The sequence below is a fragment of the Branchiostoma floridae genome, chromosome 17, assembly GCF_000003815.2.
Source record: "Branchiostoma floridae strain S238N-H82 chromosome 17, Bfl_VNyyK, whole genome shotgun sequence".
Lineage (NCBI taxonomy): Eukaryota > Metazoa > Chordata > Leptocardii > Amphioxiformes > Branchiostomatidae > Branchiostoma > Branchiostoma floridae.
In genome coordinates, this window is record NC_049995.1 from 2,030,434 (window position 1) to 2,052,789 (window position 22,356).

Here is a 22,356-nt window from a genome sequence, read left to right on the forward strand (position 1 = left end):
AAAAATTTATCAGTAGTACTCAATGCTGGATGCCTTGAAGAAAACAAAATGAAAAGCCTGACAAAATTCCAAGGGATGTACCTAATTGCAGTTTGGAACTCATTTTCACCTGGTACCAGAGTGAAGTGAATAAATGTTCATACACTGAGAGGTGACACCGTGTGTGAGTTAAGTTCTGTCTTGCCTTTGGTATGTCAGGAGATTCAAACCCAGGACCTCTAGTGCATGGGACAGACACCTAGTCCGGTCTACATTTATAAATGGAATTTTATAGTGTGACCCACAAAAAGTTATCAGAGATACAGATAAAAGATATTGATTGCAATGAATAGGAACTGGAGATGACAATGACAACGAAGTTTATTGCATGTTCATTAAATGCGGTAAGTTGTATACCAGTAACGTTATAAGAGTTGTAACGCTAGTTCACCATTATGATTATCCGCAAGGTAACCTATATCTGATTTGCTTTAAACAGGAAATTTACGGATATCAAGTTGATGGACAGTGGTTTCAAATTGCATTTTTGTTAGGTATTGCAGTTCGAATTTGAAACAACCGTCCCAAATACCCTTGTCTTGAATACAACGGATATAGGTTAGCCCTCGAATAATGGTGAACTGGTGTTGTACAAAAGTGGAAGGGTGGAAAAAAGTCTGGTATTAAGAAAAAGTTGATACAAAATTGGCACTGTGAATTGCAATAGATAGTAACAAAGAGAGAGGAACAGAAAGTGTAAAATTTTATGACAAGAGGCAAAAAATTCACCGCTGCGTTGGCCGGGAATCGAACCCGGATCTACTGCTTGGAAGGCAACAATGCTGACCATTACACCACCAACGCTCGCTGAGGATGCAGGGTAAATTTAAAGGATCTATTCCTCACCTTAATTAGATGACGTCACGTTGCGAGGTGACGCAGTATTTGTCAAATACTTTTAGGCCAAGTTTAACCATATAGACTATTTTTTTAGGTAGAAACTTCTGCTGGTTGTTCTTTTAGATGGTTTTATGCTGATGAAAAAATCTCAAATTGGCGGGAAGACTGTAATTTTGAGGTTGATGACGTCAGCGAGGTCAGGCCAGCGTCACGTGACGTGGGAGCGGGAGCGAGGCACATGTCTGGTCCGCCATTGTTCTGTGATCCACTCCCTTCCTCAAAACTTCCTCTTCCCCAGGACTTTTCCAACGATTCAGTGCTGCTAGCTCACCGCAGGACACTTCTTTACAGACTTAAGACTTTTTCTGTTGGGAAACTTGGAGGATTCACGGGGATTTAGACGGCGTTTTCGTACGATGTCTGCCAGCGTTGATCAGGTATGTATGTGTCATGGCGGCCGTCGATATGCTGTGTCCTTTTCTTTTCTCTCCTGCGTTGCCAAATAGTTTGCCGTCTTGTTTCCACCACAACCACTAACAACCCGTTATCGTCTTTCTTTTACCTTTCCACCGACACGCTGTCGCCACAGAGGCCTAAATCACAAGGAAATAAAGGTGAGTCGACACTTTTTTTTCACAGTCGTATTTTTGTGACGTTTGCGTAAGCTAGCTTCCTGGTGGTGAAAATTTCGTGTCTGTCCCTGCGTTTTGTTTAATCAGAATCTCCGCATTTCTTCTTGTCTCTTCTCGAACAACAGTTGCACAAAATGGACCCGTGAATACGAAGGATAGTGGGAAAGGGGAGGAATTTGAGCCGTACCTGCAACATAACCAGACTGGCCAGGTAGGTTTTGTTTCCCCGTAATTCGGCGTGACGAGTGCCGGTTGTTTGTCGGGGCAACATCGATGTCTGCCCGTGTGGAAATATGCGGGCTCCATCGCTCAAACAACTGTTGGATTTACATGCATTATTCAGTGCGATTATCCTCCATTTTATCCACATTTTTTTTTACATTTTTTAAAATTGAATGTAACTTTACAGTTATTTTATGAAAACAAAATAATAAAACTTACGGTATCAACTTGCATAACTTTGACCATACTTAAGAAATCTAAAACTAAGTTAAGTGTAGATTGACCCCCAGATGTTAAGGTTTCGGAAATTTACGCTAATTTAAACCCAACCCTTCATAAATTATGATGTCGTCTCCAAGTTTGAGTCATCGTTGACAAAAGAAAATCCCCTATTTGCAAGTTACAACTTGCAAAACGATCATTTTTCATATTTATATTATGTCAAAAACTCTTTTTGTTTGATTTATTGATTTTACAAACATTTTCTGTTGCCATATCGATCAGTTTTATTATTGATAAGAAAGTCATTATACAATGACTTAAAAGTTAGTTGTGGGTATATAAAAAGCCTATAGGAAGTGTTTTTTTTGGGGGGGGCAGACAATTAGCATATGGGTATGCATAGACAAACAAACACTTCAATATGAAAGAAATATTGTATTTGACATGATGAAACTTTCGCAAAAGAAAATTACATTCTTCCATTTGTCTGTGTGCGGGGGTGGGGGTGGAGAAAACACTTCTCACATATTGCTGATTTTAGTTGAAATTAATGGGTCATAACTTTGCCAAATGTTGCACATGAACTTTTTTCTTGGAAAAGAGGACTTTAATTTGTGAGTTCTCCATGTGCAGTTGTAACAAATTTGTGAATACGCACATGCCTGTTTTCAATATGTTGTTCCGAAGGCAAAAGAAGTTGCAATAAGCAGAGTCAAGAAAAATTATGAACAAGACATGTATTTGAAATCAGAGTCAGTAAGTGACATTGGAACTAGTTTGGGACTCCTTTTTTTAAAGGAGAATAGAAATTAAGAAGTTCAGTTCTAGTTTCAGTTCTGTAATTTGGATACAATACTCAGAATCCAAATCCTTGAGCTTCACTTTCATATGTTTTATAAAATCCTTCCATTTCGATTCGTAAACAATTTTATCCTTTTATTTACTAACAAATTACACACAATATGGTGTTAACAGATAAAAGCTGTCGTGTTTGAACCTAGGATAGCCAGACCGTCTAATCAGCATGCGTGTGATGTCATAAGTATGTGACTTTAATTACATACACACTGTCAGAAATTCTTATTTCCTGTCAATCACCAAAGTAAACCATCCAAAATGGTGGACATTAGTCACACAAGAGTTCAAACACCCTAAAGTACATTTCAGCACATGAATTACATGTAAATGTCCATATGGGAAAAGTGTACTTATGAAGAAACTTTAAGATATGTTCCTGTTTCAATTTTTCCGAATAAACAATAGAAGCTGTGAGGAAGCAAAGCTTTCAAGGTGTTGCTAACATAAATACTTTCATAGACTTTGTCAATTTACGAAATCATCTTTTCATAATAGAAGGGACCGTGTGAGTAACTTTGATAATCTTTTGAAAACAGCACAGAAGTTGTATAAAGAGATATTCACCATAGAATGCTGTTATCAGTTGCCGTGGACAGCTGTTAACGTATCCCAAACACATATCTAATCCAATTACTCAAACTTATCACATCCTGAATCTAGCTGTTTGAATGAGCAAGATATGAAAAAAATGGGGAGATAGTACTATTAGTAGTTTTGAAGTAGGGGGCCCATTTTCTTTGAGATTAAATCCATTTGACCAAAAGGGGAATATAAACAGGCTGGATGCTTGTCAAATTTTTTTAGTAGTCACATTCAAATTTCTTCATTTCAGAATCTCCAAGTAGTTACTAGATGTTCGTGGGTGAAACCGTGACAGTTTCTGTGGGATTCGATATTGGGAGGAGTCAGAAACCGTCAAGTTTTGTCTCCAAACGTTTGCTTAGGGATTAGCATTTCAGTCTGTTACCTGAGTGCCTATGTTTGGTAATATTTTTAGTGACATTTAGAACAATTATGGTAATTTTATTTCAGTTTTCAGGGTTTGACAAAACTGCTTGCCCAATTGTCCTGGGCAAGTGCATGTCCTACTCCTCTTGATTTGTCCATGAGTGAGAGTTTGAAATGCATGTTATTTTTCACAGTCATGACATCCAGCAATTGTTCCAACACAGAAAAATACAGCCAAAGATACAGGAATTCCATTGCTGGAAGTCAAAACACATAGAAAAATATCATTTAAATTTCAAGCAAGTGAAAAGCTGGTCCAGGCAAATAAATTCTTTACTTTCTTGCCTGATAGGACAAGTAAGTTTAAAAAACTTCTCCAACCCTGGTAATAAAAATGTAGTATACTTGAGTATAACATTGAAACTAGAATAAGTCTGAAATGTTCAATAGCATTCTACCTTTTGGTCAAGGTAAACCCTTTACCAGGCACTGAGATGACGTGTCCAAAAGAATGCGCAATCCGTTGGACTTTGTCCCCGTATATACGTGTGTTTACAAAATAAAAGATAGCAGGAACACCTGCCACACCTTGTATCAACCCAGCTCTCCGTACAAGTCGGGCTTTTGTACTGGGCTTAGATAGAAAGGCTCAATACAAGTATGCTGGATAAAGATATTGTAAGAAGGTCTTCCTGGAAATACTGCAAGTTTTCATATGCAGCAGACTAGCGCAGGACTAGTCTAGCAAAGGTGGTAGATTGCTGTGTTGCAACGGGGTTTTTTTTCCGTAGTTTTTACATCAACATCTACAGTGCAAGCTTGTCTAGCCCTCACACAATTTGGAACACTGAGGTTAGAATGTGTCTGCCTATAACTTTGAATATTTGTCGGTTTTACTTGTTTCGGAGTTTAATCTTTGTTGTCAAAATCTCAAAATCTTATGCTTACAAAAGTACATTTTCATGCAGTTTGCGTTGTGTACTTGAGATTTTATGGCTAGATAGGGTGAAAGTTTTGTCCCTTCCAACTAGCCAAGTTCAGGCCCTGGACAGAGGTAGACAGAGGGACAGGTCCTGGAGACAGTCGTGTTAAGTACATACCTCATGTCCCATTTATACCTGTAGATACAGAACAGAGCTACAGAACAGAGCTCAAAATACCACCTGCATATGCAGGTTAGTGCTGGTAAAATTGGAGCTGTGCAGGTATTTCTGGTGTCTACCTGCACCTAACCGGCACTGGCCCATGTAATACTTAAACATAAATTAAATATCCTATGGTGTATGTGCATGTGGATTGTTATTAGCTGCATTGACTGTTTAGTGTTACCACCTATTAAGTATAAAATAATGGTTCCTAAACAATTTCAGTATGATCCATACTTCGTAAATTCAGGTGGTGCAGGTAAAATTTGTCTGGTGCAGGTAATTTTCAATACCAATGCAGGTATAAAGTTTTTTTTCATAAAATTTCGTCCACATATTCTATCATAAAACAATGCTTACCTTGTAGTTACCATGCTCATATCTCTGGCATATTACAAGTTTGCTACAATTTATCTTTTTATTGGACAAGTGCAGCCACTGCCAAGGGCAAGGATGGTAGATATGAATTTTGACATCTGTGACTGTATGATTATGTATGCAATTTGTCAGAGAAGTAATCATGGTTATTGCTGTATCAAGCACTGCACCGTTATTGGAAAGTTTGTATAGCATGATTGAAGTAAATCATAATTAAACGTCGTAGCAAAGGGGCCAGTGTCAGGGAGGGTAATCTTAATATTTTCACAAATGAGAGAAAAATCTTGGTTGTTTGATAAGGCAACGGAATGTGTCTTATTTTTTTGACGTGTTAGGAAAACTTCAAGCTTGTTTTTTTTAAAGATTTTTTTCCTGTGTTTTAATTATTCTATTTACCTTATGACGACATTCACAGTATACATTAGTATCATAATTTGACATTTGTATGGATTTTACTTTTGTTGAACTCTTTTATTTTTGCTCAATGGCTGAGAATGAAACGGTTTTTGATAAAGAATAACCTTGGGCCCCTGTGCCATGATGCTAATGTAAACCCACCTTCACAGTGTAATACAGTATGGAGTGTGACATAAGAACCCTCATGCTCACACCTTTGTTGATTAGTATGGAGGAGACAGCTTTCTCGCCCACTCCAACAGACTGGAGAGCTTCCTTTTCATGTGTCATATATGTAGCTTTAATAATATGGTCGGTTCACATGAGGAAGATTTCTGAGCGTACGACAATGACATGTCAAAGTCGTCTGTCTTTGACATACGATGCAATTTGTACTCAGTGTGAGAGTCATATGCAGATATAACGCCCGTCCTGGGACTCGCAAAATACTAGTGACAGAACATTTTTCACTACGAAATTTAGTTTGTTCAAAATGCACATGTCGCAAGGTGTTGAAGTCACGGAGTTACCAGTTATTGTTTTTTACAATGTCTGGCGCAGCAAGGGTGCAGCGGGTTCCCAGGTCCGTGCGTGTGAACAGAAAGCTGACGGACAACTTTGGTACGCAGGGCTCAAAATACTGGGGTTTTGTGCACCCAAAATAGGAGCTGTGCACCCAATTATATTATGTGGGTGCACAGGTTGCACCTAAATATTTTCTTAGGTTGTGTATGTTAAGATATCAAAGTATACTAGTATACATCATATTCTTCACATCTAAGTGTTTGACGGGTAATAAAAAATGTCTATCATGGTACTTGTTTAAGAAGTTGATAGCATGTAGCTAAGTTTTATTACTAGTTTATTACTTCAATTAAAAGTGGTGCACCCAAAAAAAATTAGGGTGCACCCAATTTCTTGAGCTGGGTGCACCAGTGCACCTAATCCCAAAAATGAATTTCGAGCCCTGGTACGTGTAATTGTCGTACCACCAGAAATCTTCCTCGTGTGAACTGGCCATCAGAGGACAACGCTGCAAATCTTTGAACGAATTGAACGGTTAAAGTTCAAAACTCAAATTTGAGGTGGAAAGGTCACCATGAAACCACTATATATGATAGGCAATTGCCAAAGTTTTCAGATTTCCAGTCCTATGTATTGTTTTGACAGCTTTGCTATCAAAACACACCTGGACTGCAAGCAGTGTGTCCACTTTGGTTGCTAGGCAACATGTGACCTGTCAGGGCTGTACCAAGAAGTTGTTGTAGGAGGAAGTTACAAAGGCACCACAACTTGACATGTTCTTGTCAACATATCAAGTCAGATTTTTTTAATAAGGATGTTTTTCTTTTGTGGTCTTGACATTCTTAGTATTGTTCCCTCTTTTTCCCTTCTTGTGAATCAGTTGTAAAAGGAGAAATTTGAAACATTTTGGGGCTGTCTTGATGAATGAGGTAAACATAGCTTCCCTCATGCATCACAGTAACAGTCAGGCTTGTTCTTTTCCTATGGTGTTGTGTGTGCTGATTTGGTTCTGGGAAATTCAACAGTATTGTTTTCACCCTTATAGTTATAGGGGAAGGATGCTAGGCGTAAGGCTAAGTGACTGGTACAAAACTGTAAAAATCTTACCGGTCAAAGTACCAAATGTCAATCTCCCAATACTGTACCTATGCTAAATGCCACTTTTAGAAACTTGATTTTCTTGTAAAATTCGTAACACAGGTTGCACAAATTTCTTCCAATATGAGGTTAGATGAATGTTGAATATTAGTTAAGACATTTTGTTTATTGTACTGGATATTGTTTGCCTTGTTTGGCTATGTGTTGTTTTCCGGCAGGCCTACGCAGGAGAGTTGTTAGTTGAGACATTTATTGTACTGGGACTACTGGATATTGTTTACCTTGTTTGACTATCTGTTGTTTCTCGGTTAAGGTTAGTATATTAAATGTTAGGTAAGACATTTTATTGCACTGGATATTGTTTCCCTTGTTTGACTATCTGTTGTTTCTCGGTTAAGGTTAGTATATTAAATGTTAGGTAAGACATTTTATTGCACTGGATATTGTTTCCCTTGTTTGACTATGTGATGTTCCTCGGCAGGCCTATGCAGGAGAGTTGTTAGTTGAGACATTTTGTTTATTGTACTGGAGTGTTTGATTATGTGTTGTTTCTCAGTTGAGGTTAGATGTATGTTGAATGTTAGTTAAGACATTTTGTTTATTGTACTGGATATTGTTTACCTCGTTTGACCATACAGGAGAGTTGTTAGTGGAGACATTTTGTTTATTGTACGGGATATTGTTTGACTATGTGTTGTTTCCCGGCAGGCCTACGCAGGATCCACGCCCATGGCGCACGGCACCTCCATGTCGGACCCCTACATGCCCAGCTACTACCCCTCCATGTCCTTCCCGTACCTCAGCAGCACCGAGTGGTCCACCGGCGACCCCATGTCGTTCGGCTGGCCCAACGGCGGCGACCAGCAACACTACGGACAGGACGCCATGTTCCCTCCCACGGGGAACGCGCTGGGAAGCACCCCTCCCTACTTTAATCAAACTGGGTTTAGCTTCTTCCCCCAACCGGTGGGTGGGACGGACTGGGGCAGCAGTGGCTGGCCTCAGGGATCTGGACAGAACCAAAGTGCCAGTGGGGGTGGCAGCCAGGCTCAGACTGCTTATGACTATTACCAACCCCCCGTGTCGAGTTACAATGGACCCAACCCCTACCAGAGTAACGGACCAACGGACGTACCTACTAACAAGGCACCTGGACACGGCATGAAATCGGTTGAACAAGGGTTAACTGGACTTACCCTGGGAGGCTCGGACAACAAGGCACAATCGGGCTCCGCTGGGAGTCAGAACGGGAATAAGGCGGTACACGGACACGGACATGGCCATGGGGACGCGACGGCGGCGAGCTCGGCTGCCAAGACCAACGGAACTTCGGCTACCACCACCACGGCACCGTCGAAGCCCATCTCGTGGGCCTCGATCGCGAGCAAGCCTGCCATCCCGCAGCCGAAGGCAAAACCTAAGACCGGTGGGGGATCGTCCGGCGCGGTCATGCCTCCCCCGCCCATCAAACACAACATGGACATCGGAACCTGGGATGGGAAAAATGTCCCAAAGAAGCCCCCACCCCCGCAGCAGGCCCCGCCTCCACCGCAGGCCTGGAACGCAAACCCTCGCGGGCGCGGTGGCCCCCCTCAGAACCAGCAAGGTGCCCAGATGGGCGGGACTGCCGGGCTGACGCCCATCGCGCACCCCAGCGGGGCTGAAAACCCCGCCGCGGCGAGTCACCCCATGTTGGACAAACTTCGCATGGAGATCAAGAGCAACTTCAAGGAGTTCAACACGAACCCCAAGAACTCGCGCTTCTTTGTGATCAAGAGCTACTCTGAGGACGATATCCACCGTTCCATCAAGTACCACATTTGGTGCAGCACGGAGCACGGAAACAAGCGCTTGGACCAGGCGTTCCGCGAGCGCAAGGGAAAGGGACCGATCTACCTGTTCTTCAGCGTAAACGGGAGCGGGCACTTCTGCGGCGTGGCGCAGATGATGTCTGAAGTGGACTACAACGCGGACACGGGCGTGTGGTCGCAGGAGAAATGGAAGGGCAAGCTGGAGGTGAAGTGGATCTTCGTGAAGGACGTGCCCAACTCGCAGCTCAGGCACATCCGCCTGGAGAACAACGAGAACAAACCGGTGACAAACTCGCGGGACACCCAGGAGGTTCCCCCCGAAAAGGGGAAGCAGGTCCTGAAGATCCTCTCGAACTATAAGCACACCACCTCCATCTTCGACGACTTTGTGCACTACGAAAAGCGACAAGAGGAGGAGGATCAACTCCGCAAGGTGAGGATCGTGTAGTTTTAGACATAGTTTAAGGCCAGTTGTATCATTTTCTTCTTTCTCTGCTCTGTTCAATTTCTTATCTCAAATCCATGCAGCCTTATATTAAACCGTTTATGAAGACTTACACTAGGGATGTGGACAGGTATGTGGGGACAACGGTTTAGATCCATACAAGTTTGACCAGCTTTGAAATGAAGGTATACATGATGATGTAGCAATCTGTCTTTTTTTAGAGGTGGATTCTCATCTTTGTATGCAGGATTTGCATAGTTTTATCCAAAAGGTTTCATAATTCCCAACTGGTAGATTGTTATCTTTCATATGAGGGTTATCAATCTTTGCTTGAATAAAAAGACATACACTTTTGTCAAACTTTAGGTATGGCTACGATTGAGGTCCAGGTTTGTGCCTCAACAATTTTTCAGGGAAACAGTTTGAAAATATTCAATTGTAAAAGTTGATGCAGAGGAAAAGGAATTTTTTTGTCAGATTTTCATCTATTTAATTACTTAACAAAACTGCCAAATAAAGACTACATACAGTCTAAGGCATATTGATTTGTTTCAGTCTTTGTGTTTTTACAAAGCGAGAATTGCCACTACCCTTGAATGTTAAACGTACAGCCTGTCAGAGTAAGGTAATATTCTCAATGTCACCCTGTCAGCTAATCCAGCTGGATATGATCGATCCTAATCCTTTAATCCACCAGGGGATCAAGAAAAGCTGAATATTTTATCACATCGCCAGGCAGGTGTTGCGGCTGTGACTAGTTCATGGCATTTGTAGATTTTTGTATGTGCCTCATGTTGCATTTTTTTCTGTCCACTGCTCTATAATATGAGATGGATCCACGCATCTGCTTGGAGATCAAACTAATAGTGATTCTAAATGTGGATGCTATAATGCTTATCTTTATGTATTAGGAATTTAGCATAATGTTTCTTATTTTTCTATATGTCATAGATAAGTACATTCCAAGTAACAGCAACTGTCAATTATAACTGAATTTTTATTGTGTTCAGTTGTATACATGAATTCATTGTTAAAATTTAACTTAAATCTTCTGTTTTTCTAATGCTTCTCTCAGTTCATTTGTTCATCTCAGTTGAAAAATTATTTGTGTACTTATTCTAATAAGTGGATTTGAAAGGATGTCAAGATTTTGTTAGATAGGTGAATTGATTAAAAAGCTTTTCAGGTGGAAACAATCTCAGGTCTTGATGAAACACCGAAATTTTTTTGTTAGTCATTTTCAAAAGGGCTTTATTTTGGAGCCAAGGTACTTTTCACTGAATGGAAAGTGACATGTAAACCACTAAATGTAAGCGGTTGTTGTTACAGTACTTGTCAAGAATCTTCGTATTAAACGGGGATTTTTTTGTTCCAAGATTTTGAGACTTCGAGTTTCTATTTTCAAACCCTTCAAATTTGAAAGCATAAAACTACTGAACCTGTACATAAGGATTAAAAAATTCCATTTCTGTTTTCTATCACTGTATTTACTGCATGTTTTTTTGTTTACAGCCACTGTATTTACTGTTTTTGTTTACTGTTTACAGGAGAGGAAGCACCGGGGCAACCACCAATAAATGGCCTGGCAAGGACCCTGCCCCTAACGGACTTGGTGTGGACTAAGACCATGTTACCCTGACATCCCTCAAAAGGAATTTGGACTTCTATCTTTGAATGGAATTTAAAAAAAGACGCTACTAGATCTACGAACTTGGACTTCTAAAAGTCGGCGGTACTCTATGAGGACGAAACCGCCGGCTTGGACTACAATCAATTGAGAAACAAAAAAACTGAAAGCAAGGTCTCCAACTTTTTAAAATTAAGATTTTTAGTTATTTTGACGCATTCACTGGCAAGCGCATATGTGTAACCCCCCATGCTTATACCCTTCGACGTAAACATGGCATAGAAAAGATTTGCTTAATTGTGCACAACTTATTAACAATCCTAGCGAACAGAACGGATTTCTGTAGAAGCATATATGGGTATAGGTGGTAGTGAGTGTAATGACTGTAAGCACCTCCCCTATTTACATCTTATCTCCTTGGATTTTGGTTTGACGGTAGATACACGAACATCAGTGGTAAGTAAGCTCAAACGGAATATAGAAATTGTTTCTCGACGCCGTGTAGGGCAATTTTTTCCTTTCTCATACTAGTATCTTGCCTCTGTCGTCTCTTTCTTCAGCTTTTCTGTGATTGGCTAAAAAATGGAGTGTAGGTTGATCGGGAACGGATCCGGAGTCGCGAGACTTCGGCGCGGTGCAGAAGGCTTTGAATTTAAAACTAATGAATGCTTAACACATGATTATTCTCTAAGTAGTAGAAATAGCAGGAACAAATAAAATTGCAGGAAAGATATCTTGTGTACAAGTCTTATTGTGTCTTTTATATAAACAAACTCCAAGCAGAGGTTAGACTCACAGCTGTTTTGGGGTATTTTTTAGGCATTTTTATTGGGCATTCTATTCTGTACTGTTTGTTAATGTCTCACGGCCTCAACAAAATGGTATAAAAAGGAAGCCTGATAAAAATGTCAAAAAGCAGCCAGGGCCTAACTTCTGCTTGGAGAGTACTCCAAGCAGATATGGGAAGGGCATTTTACTGACATAATGTCACATGAGAATGATAAGGCAGTTCATCTGCTTGGAGAGTAATATATTTAAAAAAAAAAATAGTAGCCTAGTAGTAGTTCTAAGACTTTTGCTCTTGGCTAGGATAACATAAACCCAGACGATGGCACCCAGGCCAACAAAAATGCCACACCATTATGATAGTTCCAAGGCTTTTACTTGGCACATGTTGAAGTATGTTCTCGAACTAGAACACATAGTCTACCCTTCCTCAATCCATTTGCAGTTTGCAAAATTGTGTTGCCAAAATACTATTCTTAGTTAGGTAATTATGATTACGGACAAATTGATAGGTCTCACTACCAAGTGGTGGCTGTGACAACATGCAAACTAGCTATATGTTGTAAATATGCATGCATGAATATGATATTTAGGCCCAGATTTGATATCATTTTGCATGCACATACAGCAAACAAATGACAATCTTGGACAAAACATATGCTTTCATTGTTCAAAATGTTACAAAAAAGAAATAAAAACATGTAGATTGCACAAACGCAGATGAAACCTTGGTTGTATCCCTGCCCAATACTTTTCGAACAGTACAGGTAAAAGGTATATTACATACTGCAAAAACTCTACACAGTATCAGTACATGTATACATGCATATAAGGTTACAAATTGTCATGTTGGTGTTAAATTAATTGCCCTATTGGCTAGTAGAACTGGCACGTTATTTGCCACATGATCCAAATGTTGTCCATGACGTGTTTTTGCCTTACTGACTGCAACCACCTGTGAACACAGCAAGTTGACAAAAATCACTGAGACATCCAGAGAAATGAAGAAATTATGTGAATAAAACTAGACTTGTGCAATAGGGAGGACCTGGGTGGTAAGATTCTATCAAATTTGACAGAATCCCTCTCACATGTTTAGGCAGGTAAGGTGCTGCTTATCTCCATTTGTATTGCCCTTGGGCCACACAATTGTGTAATCATTGCAGAAGGGGTTAGTCCATTGGTAGTGGTGTGAGTTACTGGTAAGTTACATACTCTCTCATAAGAGCAGAGTGCTGACTTAAAGGTAGAAAGCAGTATATACCATATCAAAGTGTTTGGTATGGCTCCTCTGCCAAGCTCTATTGAAATCACACCATGTATCCAGATTATATACTAAGTAATGTTGCCCATACCTGTAAGTGTTTTGAGTAGAGCCATGTCTATCTGTTCATCTGTCCCGTCCATGCCTACATGTTTGGTCCAGCAGTTTAACCCCTGCACAAGTAGAGCTCGAATTCCGGCAGCGTGGCTGGATATCTCTGTACAGACCACTTCAGGGACGCCCAGGTTCCTGCAGAAAGCGACAGCCTTTCCTTTGTCCGGTTGGACGGCTTTGAAAACTTTTTCCGCTGAAGTTCGTATGGACACTGGACATGGTCCTGAAAAATGGATAGTTGACTAATCTTGATAGTCGCCAGGTAGATCTACCGGTGGCATAAGGAGTTTAGCTGACCAAGGAGTGTTCTGAGCTACCAAGGCCTCCTTATGCCACCGGTACATCTGCCTGTAGATTATGATCTTGACTAGATAAGAAATTGCTGTATATTCAAAACAATGGTCAATTTCATTACAAAGGAATCTGTTTAATGGAGTATCTAACTTCTACTGGCATTTAAAAATCCTATCTTAGGCTATAGGTAAACAACACTAATGTGACTGTAGAAAGTTGGTAAAATGATTTAACTCTCCTCTTCTCTCTTGTCACTTTTTGCCTTGCCGCCAGGCAAGGCTTTACGCCAGCTTTCTTCCATGGTTGGACGGACCTGTTAACCCAGCCCTTCCAAAGGCCCTTCTTTCCTTGCCGAGTTTCCTGGCGAGTATTAAAACGATCTTCTAGACGCATGTTACTGTATGTGGTCCAGCGTAATAAATCTACGCTTTAACTCACCATGTTTATATAAATATATATCACAAATTGCATCAGAAGGAACTTAGTTTGTAACAAAAAATAATTCATTGTGGGTCAAAAAGTTTTACAAAACCTGTTTAAGGTGCCAATAATTCATCTGACATAAATTATGATAATGAGGGGGGCGACATGTGGAACTTGGGATTTTTAAGCGTAGAATCTAGTCTAACTTACCAAAATAACATAAAATACGCGGCAAGGCACAGCTTTTTTAAAAAGATTTCTTGTTTGGATAGGTATATAAAGCCCCAAAGCATGTGAACACTTGCTGGTATAATCTGTAAATTTTGTAATCGGTTAAAGATCCGGTCAACAAGACAAAACGGTGTACTGGTACCCATCCCTATGACCTATTCTTTGCAGCTGAGATGTTTGTCATGACCGTCACCTTAAGGGGATCCGCAGGGCAATCCGCCATGCAAATTATCGAATATAGTTCAGGGCCTAAAACTTCAAGATTTTTTTCCTGGTCAAATGGGTAGAAATCCTGGCAGTTTTGAGGTGGGTGTGACAGGGGACGGTTTCTACTTTCTGATTAGGGCCAAAAAGCTGAGTTTTTGTGGTTGCTGAGGGGTATTAAGTTGGGACTTTTTTGTCCTAGCACATGGCCTCACATCACCTTCTCACTGGGTTGTGGTGCGGTTTTGAGGTCAGGGGTAAATTTTTCAGTTTCCCGGAAGTTTCACCGTTAGATACTTGGCGAAATGTGGTTTTTCGGATAGCTGAGATGTCGGGCTTTCATATGAGGGTATGTTTGTGTGCCAGTAACGTCAGAAAGTTGAGTTATTAACAGTTTCTTTCTCCTCTTTTTTGTATAGGGAGGCTGAATATTGAATGACCTGCGGATGCCCTTAAGCTTCTCGCTTACAAGTCGCGGGCGACTGTTGTAGGGCTAATCTTTTGCATAGAGCTAGTCTTATACATAGGGCTAATGTTTAAGAGTGGATGCAGGAGACTAGCCCTACAACAGTCGCCCACGGCTACTCGCTTACCTGCGTTTTTAACCAGGCTCCTATACAGCACACTCCAGTACCACTGGCCTGTTGGCTTTAGAGGCGGGGTGTCCTGCAACGCTAGCGGTACGGTACATTCCTCCAGCATCACCGATACAACGTTCTTACGTTTCTCACTAAGTAGCCTGTTTAGAACGGCGTTTTCTATCTGAAAATTCCCCCAGTTTTCGTCCACAAATCTTGATGTAAGTAGGCACAGTACGTTTCTGCTCAACTCCAGACTTTGTTGTAAATTGTCAAAAATGCTCTTCCCAAGAACTGCATCCCTTGCCCAGAAGAATCCTCGCAATGAAAAGGTCTTTTCGACGGACTCCAAGAGATCAAAAGCTGCATCTTGGTCATCTTCGTGGTAAAGTAAGACGAAGTCGTACTCATAGTGACTATGCCCCGCCATACCAGTACCTCTTCCAGTGGGAGCATCTACTAAAAGTAGGGGTGGTCTGATTTATTAGATAAAGTTATTAGTACTTTGTCTTTGCACTTTGATATAATATGATGCTAGTATAGAGTGAATTATTACCATATAAAATGATGCTAGTATAGAGTGAATTATTACCATATAAAATTATATATATAATCAAATATTTGTTAAATTGTTGACTATAGTCACAAAATATGAAAAAGCCCCCCTTTGGAATGGCCAAGTCTTACCCATGGTGCACTGCCAAAAGTGAAACTCAAGAAACTTCCGGGTTGCGGGGTTGTGTACGGGCAACAGGTGGGGAAAAGTTAGACCTGAGCCTTTATTCCTGGATCACGGTCAACGAATTTTGAGCAGGGTAAGGCTAAACAGATCTATTTTATCAGTCAGCTCACGCATTCCCTCTACCATCGTTTGTTATTGAAATATTTTGATTATAAAGTCAAGGGTTCAATACCCCGGACTGGCATGGTACCCGTCTATTTTTGGATGTGAGTCACAAAAATTTCCCGTCCTTTGAACAGGTCTCAGTTGCAAAGAACTCTTCATTACCGACTACATGACGCAGCTTTGGTTTATATACCAGGTACTAGTTGGGTGTCTGCATGTTTTTTTATTCATTTATTAGTCCTCACGTAGTTGTGGTCAAGATTGTGGTCAAGATTTAAAGCAAAAGAAGCCTTGCAGCGACAGTCGTCGCGTCCAGAGACGTCGACCATTATTTGTACAATAACGTACTGTAATGAACCTTGGTAATGTGCATTGGCCTTACAGACATGTAATATTTTGTCAGGAATTGAACAGCAAAAATGCCAGGAAGTTTAAAATGCCCATTGTCTCCATTGAGTGAAGGTTGTCATGCCCTGATCGATGAAGGCCTCCTTTATTCCTCCAACGAAGTAGCCCAGTCTAGTATCTAGTACTTCGACTGGAATCCTGAGGAAGAATACAGTTGGACGGTTGATAATCTGATACCCTGCGTTGATTTGTATTGGGTCAAAGTTTTAAACGTTGCACCACAACTTTGTGTTTTACAGGAATGAGACAGTGATGTCGGATGTGGAAGAGGACATTGATCCCAACGGAAATTTTGCATACGATGCAGCAGTATGTTATGAGGATGACAATGACAATGAAGAAGAGACAGAAACTCAAGGCGTCATTGACAAACTAGAACAGGATGACTGGGGATTCCTGGTCTATGACTCTCACAGGGATGGGGAGGGATCACAAGTGAAACGACTCGAGAAGTCTGTAGATGACTGTCGCCATCTAATCGTCTTCCTTTCACTCAAATTGCTTGAGGCTATCAAGAGGAACGAAGAAGCTCCCGCAGTAACCAACTTCGAAACATTCCTATGCAACATCTTGCATAACCGAGACACTCGACTGAAAAGAAAGTTGATTGTCGTAAGGTTGGGAACGGAATGTCAAGACTGCAACATCCCCACCATCTTGAAAAATTGCAGGATCTTGAACATCAGAGAGAAAGGATTCTACAGGCAGCTTTACAAAGCTGTAAGCAAACTGCCAGGTATCAAAGTCTAAATATTATTATTGTTGGGAGGGCCAACTGTTCTCTCTTTGCAACCACCACTTGGTGAGAAGTTAATACTATTGAAGGCTAAACCGGAAGGGTCTTGAACTTTGTTAGGATCAAAAAAGGTGTTCTGATTTAATGATAGCATGAGAAGTGGATGGTATCTGCCACCAGACCAGAGTAGACAGGGTGTTTCACAGCACAGTGTAGGCTATTCTTTCAGTCATACATTTTACAAGCTGAATGGTAAAATGACAGACAAACAAAGAAAAGTCTTGACTGAGACAGATAACACAAGTCTAGAGTAATTTTTAAAGACATTATACTCATTCCTGTACTAGACTATCGTCCAAACATGTCAATAGGAATATCATGAGGTATAATCTTTTCAGGTGCACAGACCATAGAAGAAATCCAAATTCGGAAGAAGGTTGACCAGATGGCCAGGGGAGGATGCTGCACTGAAGCCGTCCTCATGAAAGTAGCCAAAGAGCTAGGGATACCAGGAGATGTGTTATGCAGCATCAAGCAAGAATATGGGGGATATAGAGCTCAGCTGATGGAGGTAAGATGAAATACTGTAAATGCAGAAATGTTTGCGGTAGTTATATGTTTGCAGTTTTTGCAGAGGCCACTTCGCCGCGAACTTTAAACCACCGCGAACATTTTTCCATTCTATTATCATGACATTGCAGTCTATGGCACTACCACGAACTTAAAACTACCGCGAACACTCAATTTTCCCACTAGCGCAAAAGTAAATCCCAGCAAACTTAAATGCATTACAGTAAAGCATTTTCCACATAATGGTGTCAGGTTTCCAATACCTTTACACTTCTCTTTGAATACACATAATTAATTCAACTGGTTAACGTATGATTAATGGTATCATATTGATCACATTAACCCATTCAGGTGCTGGTGGTTTGGCGAGTCCACCATGGCCCTGAGGCAACCCTGGCCATTGCAGATGATGCCATTAGGAAGGCCACCAACACAACACCTCAGCAAGTGGAGGCTGGTCCGCAAAGCCTGGGTAAGGGGAATTTATCATGAACTAGATTCTTTGCAGTTTAGCCCATTTCCACGAGATTGACTGATGACCACCATACTTTGTTAGTGTAAAGAAGAGAAATACATATCCTTCTGAAGGATGTCTTGAATGCCTTGATATGACGAAGGCTGTTTCTTCGTATCTGAAGATCAATGGTAGGCAGACAAGGTTGAATAGACAACCAGTCTGCCTGGCCTGCATGTGACTTTTTAAGGTGAAGGAGGGGTATGCACTCCCTTCTCCACCCTCTCGTCTACTGGAGCACTAAGTCCTACAGGGACAAAACTGTTTGCCACGTAAGACGGCCCCAGCAGATGTAGGTTTATTATTTGGAGTTTCCGTCTTCTAGGACTTCCGACCAAGGATGTAAGGGGTTCCTCCTACCCCCGATCGTGCAACTCGTGTGTCATGGCGGGTGCGTCTACTACACTCTGCAGAATTATGACAGTTGGCAATTATCAGTACATCAAATAATTAATTACATAAGCATATCTTGACTGCATATCAAAGAAACAGAAAAGAAGAGAGGATAATCATGATTTAGGAAGGGCAAGAGGAGTTCAATTTGTAATTTGGAGCACAGTAGTAGAAGATGTAGCAGCATGGAAAAGGAATTACATTTTTTGACACCACTTATCCCATTGCACCATAATCACTATCCACATGTGCAGCACTAGAAACAGCTACCTCCCAACAACAGTAAGTGCCTGGAATAAGTTACCATCACACATTGATACAGCTCCAACACTTGCTAGTTTCAAGTTGGGGTTGGTCCAACACATGGGCCACCCCAACTCCCAGATGTAATTCGGGATTTCCTGCGGCCATGTACATAGTCACACACAAGTCTCTTTTTTTGGTTTCTTTTTGGTTCCTGCACCTTGCACTTTATTTTTTCCTCACGCCACCGGCTGCACGGACCTGCACCTCACCTGGATGTGATGCTCTAATTGAGGGCTTTGTCCAGTACCTTATTGAGATTGAGACATTATATTTTTCTACCCACACACATTTTCTCTATAGTTTTAACAGTCATTACCCTTGTTTTTTCCAGTTGGGGCAACAGCATCATCGGTGGATTCAGAGGCAGTGCCTCCTGTCATCACCCAACCAAACAGTAAGATTATTTTGTCTGGTCCACTTCTGTCTGCATCGTATTCTAGAGTTAGCCTGATATTCATTATTCTGTCCTCTCTGTAAATACTAAGATATATATATATGATGTCAAATGTTGAGACACCCTTTTACTTCATTCTTATTTGTTAAGTCAACGTGTTGATTATCAGAAGGGGTGAACTTCAATATTGAGCCATTGTGACCCCTTCCCTACTGACATCTCCATGATGTAACCATGTATGGTTCTCCTGTCGATTCGACAGATGAGGAGGCAGACAGGCATTTACCTGTTTTGCCTGACCTGCACATGACTTTTTATGGTGAAGGAGGGGTGTGCAATTCCTTCTCCACCCTCTTGTCTACTGGAGCACTAAGTCTCACAGGGACAGAACTGTATGACACGTGTGAGACGGCTTCAGCAGATGCAGCTTTGTCATTCGGAGTATCCATCTCCTAGGAGGACTTCCGACTAAGGATGTAAGGGGTTCCTCCTACCCCCGACCGCGCGACTCGTGTGTCATGCCCGAACATGCCCCTAAGCCTGGCTCGGCCACAAAGCCCCGCCAAGGCCACTAGCCGCAGCTAGATACTCATTTACACCTGAGTTAAGTGTAACCATTTAGCCCATGGATGAACCCCTAGTAGGAAAGTTGGACTGAGTCATGTATTCACCCTTGTAATGTATAGATTCATGAAAGGTAGTGACTATATCTCTTTGTATCTAGGTGCATTCTTTTCAGGATCTGATGTTGATGGGGCTACAAATCGTATGGAAAACCTGAACATGGCCACGCCACCTCCGACTGATGACACAGTAGATGGTAAGGGTCAAAGGTCATCACATATGCTAAACTTAAGGTTGTGATGACTGATAAACATGATGACAGAAATCATGAGCTCCTTTTGGACTGATTTCAATAATGACAGAGACCTGGGCCCCTACTGGTATACTACAGTACTTTTCCTTTATTCAAATCAGTCTCCTGCCTTGTAGGGAAATGGCCACAAATTCTGTGGGGAGGACTCAATAGAGCCCTAGACAGTGAGATTTTGTGTTTCACAAAGTACACTGATTCTATATTGTTTACAATGGAATCAGTTGTACACTGCACCTTGGAAGCAATATAACAAGACTACTTTTTCTAACTACCTTGTCCATGGTACTGAAATATAGGTTATGATGGAGAGGTATCAGGAGTAGACAGACAAGTTTTGGTAATGTGAGCAGGAAATCTTCTGTCTGTAATCTCTTTAATTGATGAATTGATTTTTTCCTTGTAGAAACACTACCATCTGTGCCAACACATGCTATCGATGAGAAAAAAAGTCAGTTCAATGAAATTTTCCTATTTTACTTAGAGTTAGTAGGAAGTCTTGGATAACTTTTCAACTAGTATTAATTTTGTTCTTTAACATAGAAAAACATACACCTGCCAATATCCAAAGTCTCTCAGCCATTCCATAGGAGTAATAATAACTGGAGACAGTCATACTTTTTGCTGCAGTGTTTCTTTGTGGCCAGAAGTAGTTGCTGGTATTAATTCATAAAATGATCATTCCTTGCTGTTATTATCATGTATCTTTTCCATTTATCCCTTATCTAAAACAGAATGAAAGAGAACCAGGTCGAGGATACTTTAAAAAAATCCTCCAAGATCCATAGTCATGAAACTACAGTACTCCTTTTAACAAATTTCTTTGACATATCTGAGGAGAATTAATGTTGCCTTAACTTTATAACAGTTTCCTATTTGTATCTTACAGACTATTTTGTTTCATCCTTTTTCAGAGAAAACAAGTAAGAAGGACAGGGGTCAACCACTTACAACTGAAGTCTAGAGACTCGTTTTAACATGCAGCATTTCGTCGCTGGTACGACTCCAATGTTTCAAAGATGGCACAAAGAGTCTGCAAGATGAAATTTTACCAGATATATGTATATAGTATGATGTTTAACTCTTAAATTTTTTAACACATTTTATATATGAAAATGATATATTCTACTCTGAAAGCATACCCCCTGTGATCTTTCAACATCAATCTTAAGTGCTCAAGTAAGAGCAGAATTTTTAAAAAAGATTCAATGTCCTGCTGGCTGAGCTTTGTCTATATCTGACATTAGCAATGAAATGATGTATTAGAAATTCTGAATCATTGATCATTTGTAAAGCAATTGTGGAACTTTGTCTGGATACTAAAAACATGTTACCTTACAAATGAGAACATCCATATTCTTTTTTTAATTCCAGAAATGAACTCCTTGATGAACACTTGATTTGTACAAAACTGTACTCCCTTGGTATAGGTACCTGTGAGATAAATGTTTTGTAAAAAAGAAACACGAGCTGTGCTTTGTCTCTGAATATTTGATGCTTTAGTAGGCCTTTCTGTGGTACAATGTACAGTTCTTACAAAAACAATGAGGATGAGCTATAATCTCCAGGCAGATCCTATAGTGCTACAAGATAGTACATGTATCAAAGCTGGCAAAGGAGTATATAACCGGCCAAAAGGAGTCAGATGGTAGCAAACACACTCCTAGGCCAGCTTCATTCCTCTGCCACCTTTTGATACTATCTTATGCTACCATAGGCCCTGCTTGGAGATTAGCGTTTTGCAATACAGTTCTTATGGACTATGAAATCAATTCGTCTCAGGCCAATGGGTCATACTGATTTGATTATAACTAACATCCTCTGGGTACCCTAAAACTGATGCGAAGAAACAAATGGTGGGAAAGGAAATCTTTAAGGTGCTTCCATTATTGAATCTAAGTGGTCAGCAACCGTTACCAGCAAGTTGTGGTGAATGGAGACAAGTCCGGACCTGTTAAAGTAAGGTCTGGCGTGCCTCAGGGCACTGTATTAGGCCCATTATTATTCTTGATATATATAAATGACATCAACAAAGGGATTACTTCACAACTCCGTTTATTTGCCTATGATTGCTTACTCTACCACCCCGTTATAAAGGAAGAAGATCAACACACTCTACAGAAGGATCTTGATCAATTGTGTAAGTGGTCGGATCTTTGGCAGTTACGCTTTAATGTGAAGAAGTGTTCGATTCTGCACATACACAAATCAAAAAGAGCTTCTAAGCACTTATA

At 40.7% G+C, this 22,356-nt stretch overlaps 3 protein-coding genes and 1 non-coding gene across 5 annotated transcripts; 2 read left to right on the forward strand and 2 right to left on the reverse strand.

Annotated features, from left to right (window-relative positions):
• Positions 1-771: 771 nt before the first annotated feature.
• Positions 772-843, reverse strand: Trnag-ucc. The gene has a single exon. It is a non-coding gene; the product is annotated as a tRNA-Gly (tRNA).
• A 226-nt stretch (positions 844-1,069) lies between these two features.
• On the forward strand, positions 1,070-11,919 carry LOC118404615 (YTH domain-containing family protein 3-like). 2 transcript variants are annotated; one of them, XM_035803843.1, is made up of 5 exons: positions 1,071-1,316; positions 1,469-1,493; positions 1,637-1,722; positions 8,012-9,547; positions 11,107-11,919. In XM_035803843.1, the coding sequence occupies exons 1-5, from the start codon at positions 1,296-1,298 to the stop codon at positions 11,134-11,136; spliced, it is 1,698 nt and encodes a 565-aa protein (XP_035659736.1). In that variant the 5' UTR covers positions 1,071-1,295; the 3' UTR covers positions 11,137-11,919. The 2 variants fall into 2 exon arrangements, with proteins under 2 accessions (XP_035659737.1, XP_035659736.1); XM_035803844.1 differs by lacking the exons at positions 1,469-1,493; positions 1,637-1,722 and having other exon boundaries at positions 1,070-1,316.
• A 309-nt stretch (positions 11,920-12,228) lies between these two features.
• On the reverse strand, positions 12,229-15,532 carry LOC118404616. The gene is made up of 3 exons (XM_035803845.1): positions 15,096-15,532; positions 13,328-13,573; positions 12,229-12,927 (listed from the first exon to the last, which is right to left on the reverse strand). The coding sequence occupies exons 1-3, from the start codon at positions 15,508-15,510 to the stop codon at positions 12,911-12,913; spliced, it is 678 nt and encodes a 225-aa protein (XP_035659738.1). The 5' UTR covers positions 15,511-15,532; the 3' UTR covers positions 12,229-12,910.
• Positions 15,533-15,730: 198 nt separating this feature from the next.
• LOC118404673 lies at positions 15,731-21,744 on the forward strand. Its single transcript, XM_035803913.1, has 8 exons — positions 15,731-15,895; positions 16,575-17,071; positions 17,470-17,642; positions 17,993-18,113; positions 19,186-19,248; positions 19,973-20,068; positions 20,529-20,573; positions 21,037-21,744. The coding sequence occupies exons 2-8, from the start codon at positions 16,588-16,590 to the stop codon at positions 21,084-21,086; spliced, it is 1,032 nt and encodes a 343-aa protein (XP_035659806.1). The 5' UTR covers positions 15,731-15,895; positions 16,575-16,587; the 3' UTR covers positions 21,087-21,744.
• The last annotated feature ends 612 nt before the right edge of the window (positions 21,745-22,356 follow it).

Excerpts from the sequence above, each read along its gene's own strand:
- LOC118404673 (XM_035803913.1), top strand. The coding sequence starts at position 16,588 with ATGTCGGATGTGGAAGAGGACATTGATCCCAACGGAAATTTTGCATAC. Across the intron at positions 18,114-19,185 it reads GGCTGGTCCGCAAAGCCTGG|TTGGGGCAACAGCATCATCG; the intron begins GTAAGGGGAATT and ends TGTTTTTTCCAG. Across the intron at positions 20,574-21,036 it reads TGCTATCGATGAGAAAAAAA|AGAAAACAAGTAAGAAGGAC; the intron begins GTCAGTTCAATG and ends ATCCTTTTTCAG.
- LOC118404615 (XM_035803843.1), top strand. The coding sequence starts at position 1,296 with ATGTCTGCCAGCGTTGATCAG. Across the intron at positions 1,317-1,468 it reads TGTCTGCCAGCGTTGATCAG|AGGCCTAAATCACAAGGAAA; the intron begins GTATGTATGTGT and ends CTGTCGCCACAG. Across the intron at positions 1,494-1,636 it reads TAAATCACAAGGAAATAAAG|TTGCACAAAATGGACCCGTG; the intron begins GTGAGTCGACAC and ends CTCGAACAACAG.
- LOC118404616 (XM_035803845.1), bottom strand. The coding sequence starts at position 15,510 with ATGGCGGGGCATAGTCACTATGAGTACGACTTCGTCTTACTTTACCAC. Across the intron at positions 13,574-15,095 it reads GAGCCTGGTTAAAAACGCAG|GACCATGTCCAGTGTCCATA; the intron begins GTAAGCGAGTAG and ends TCCATTTTTCAG.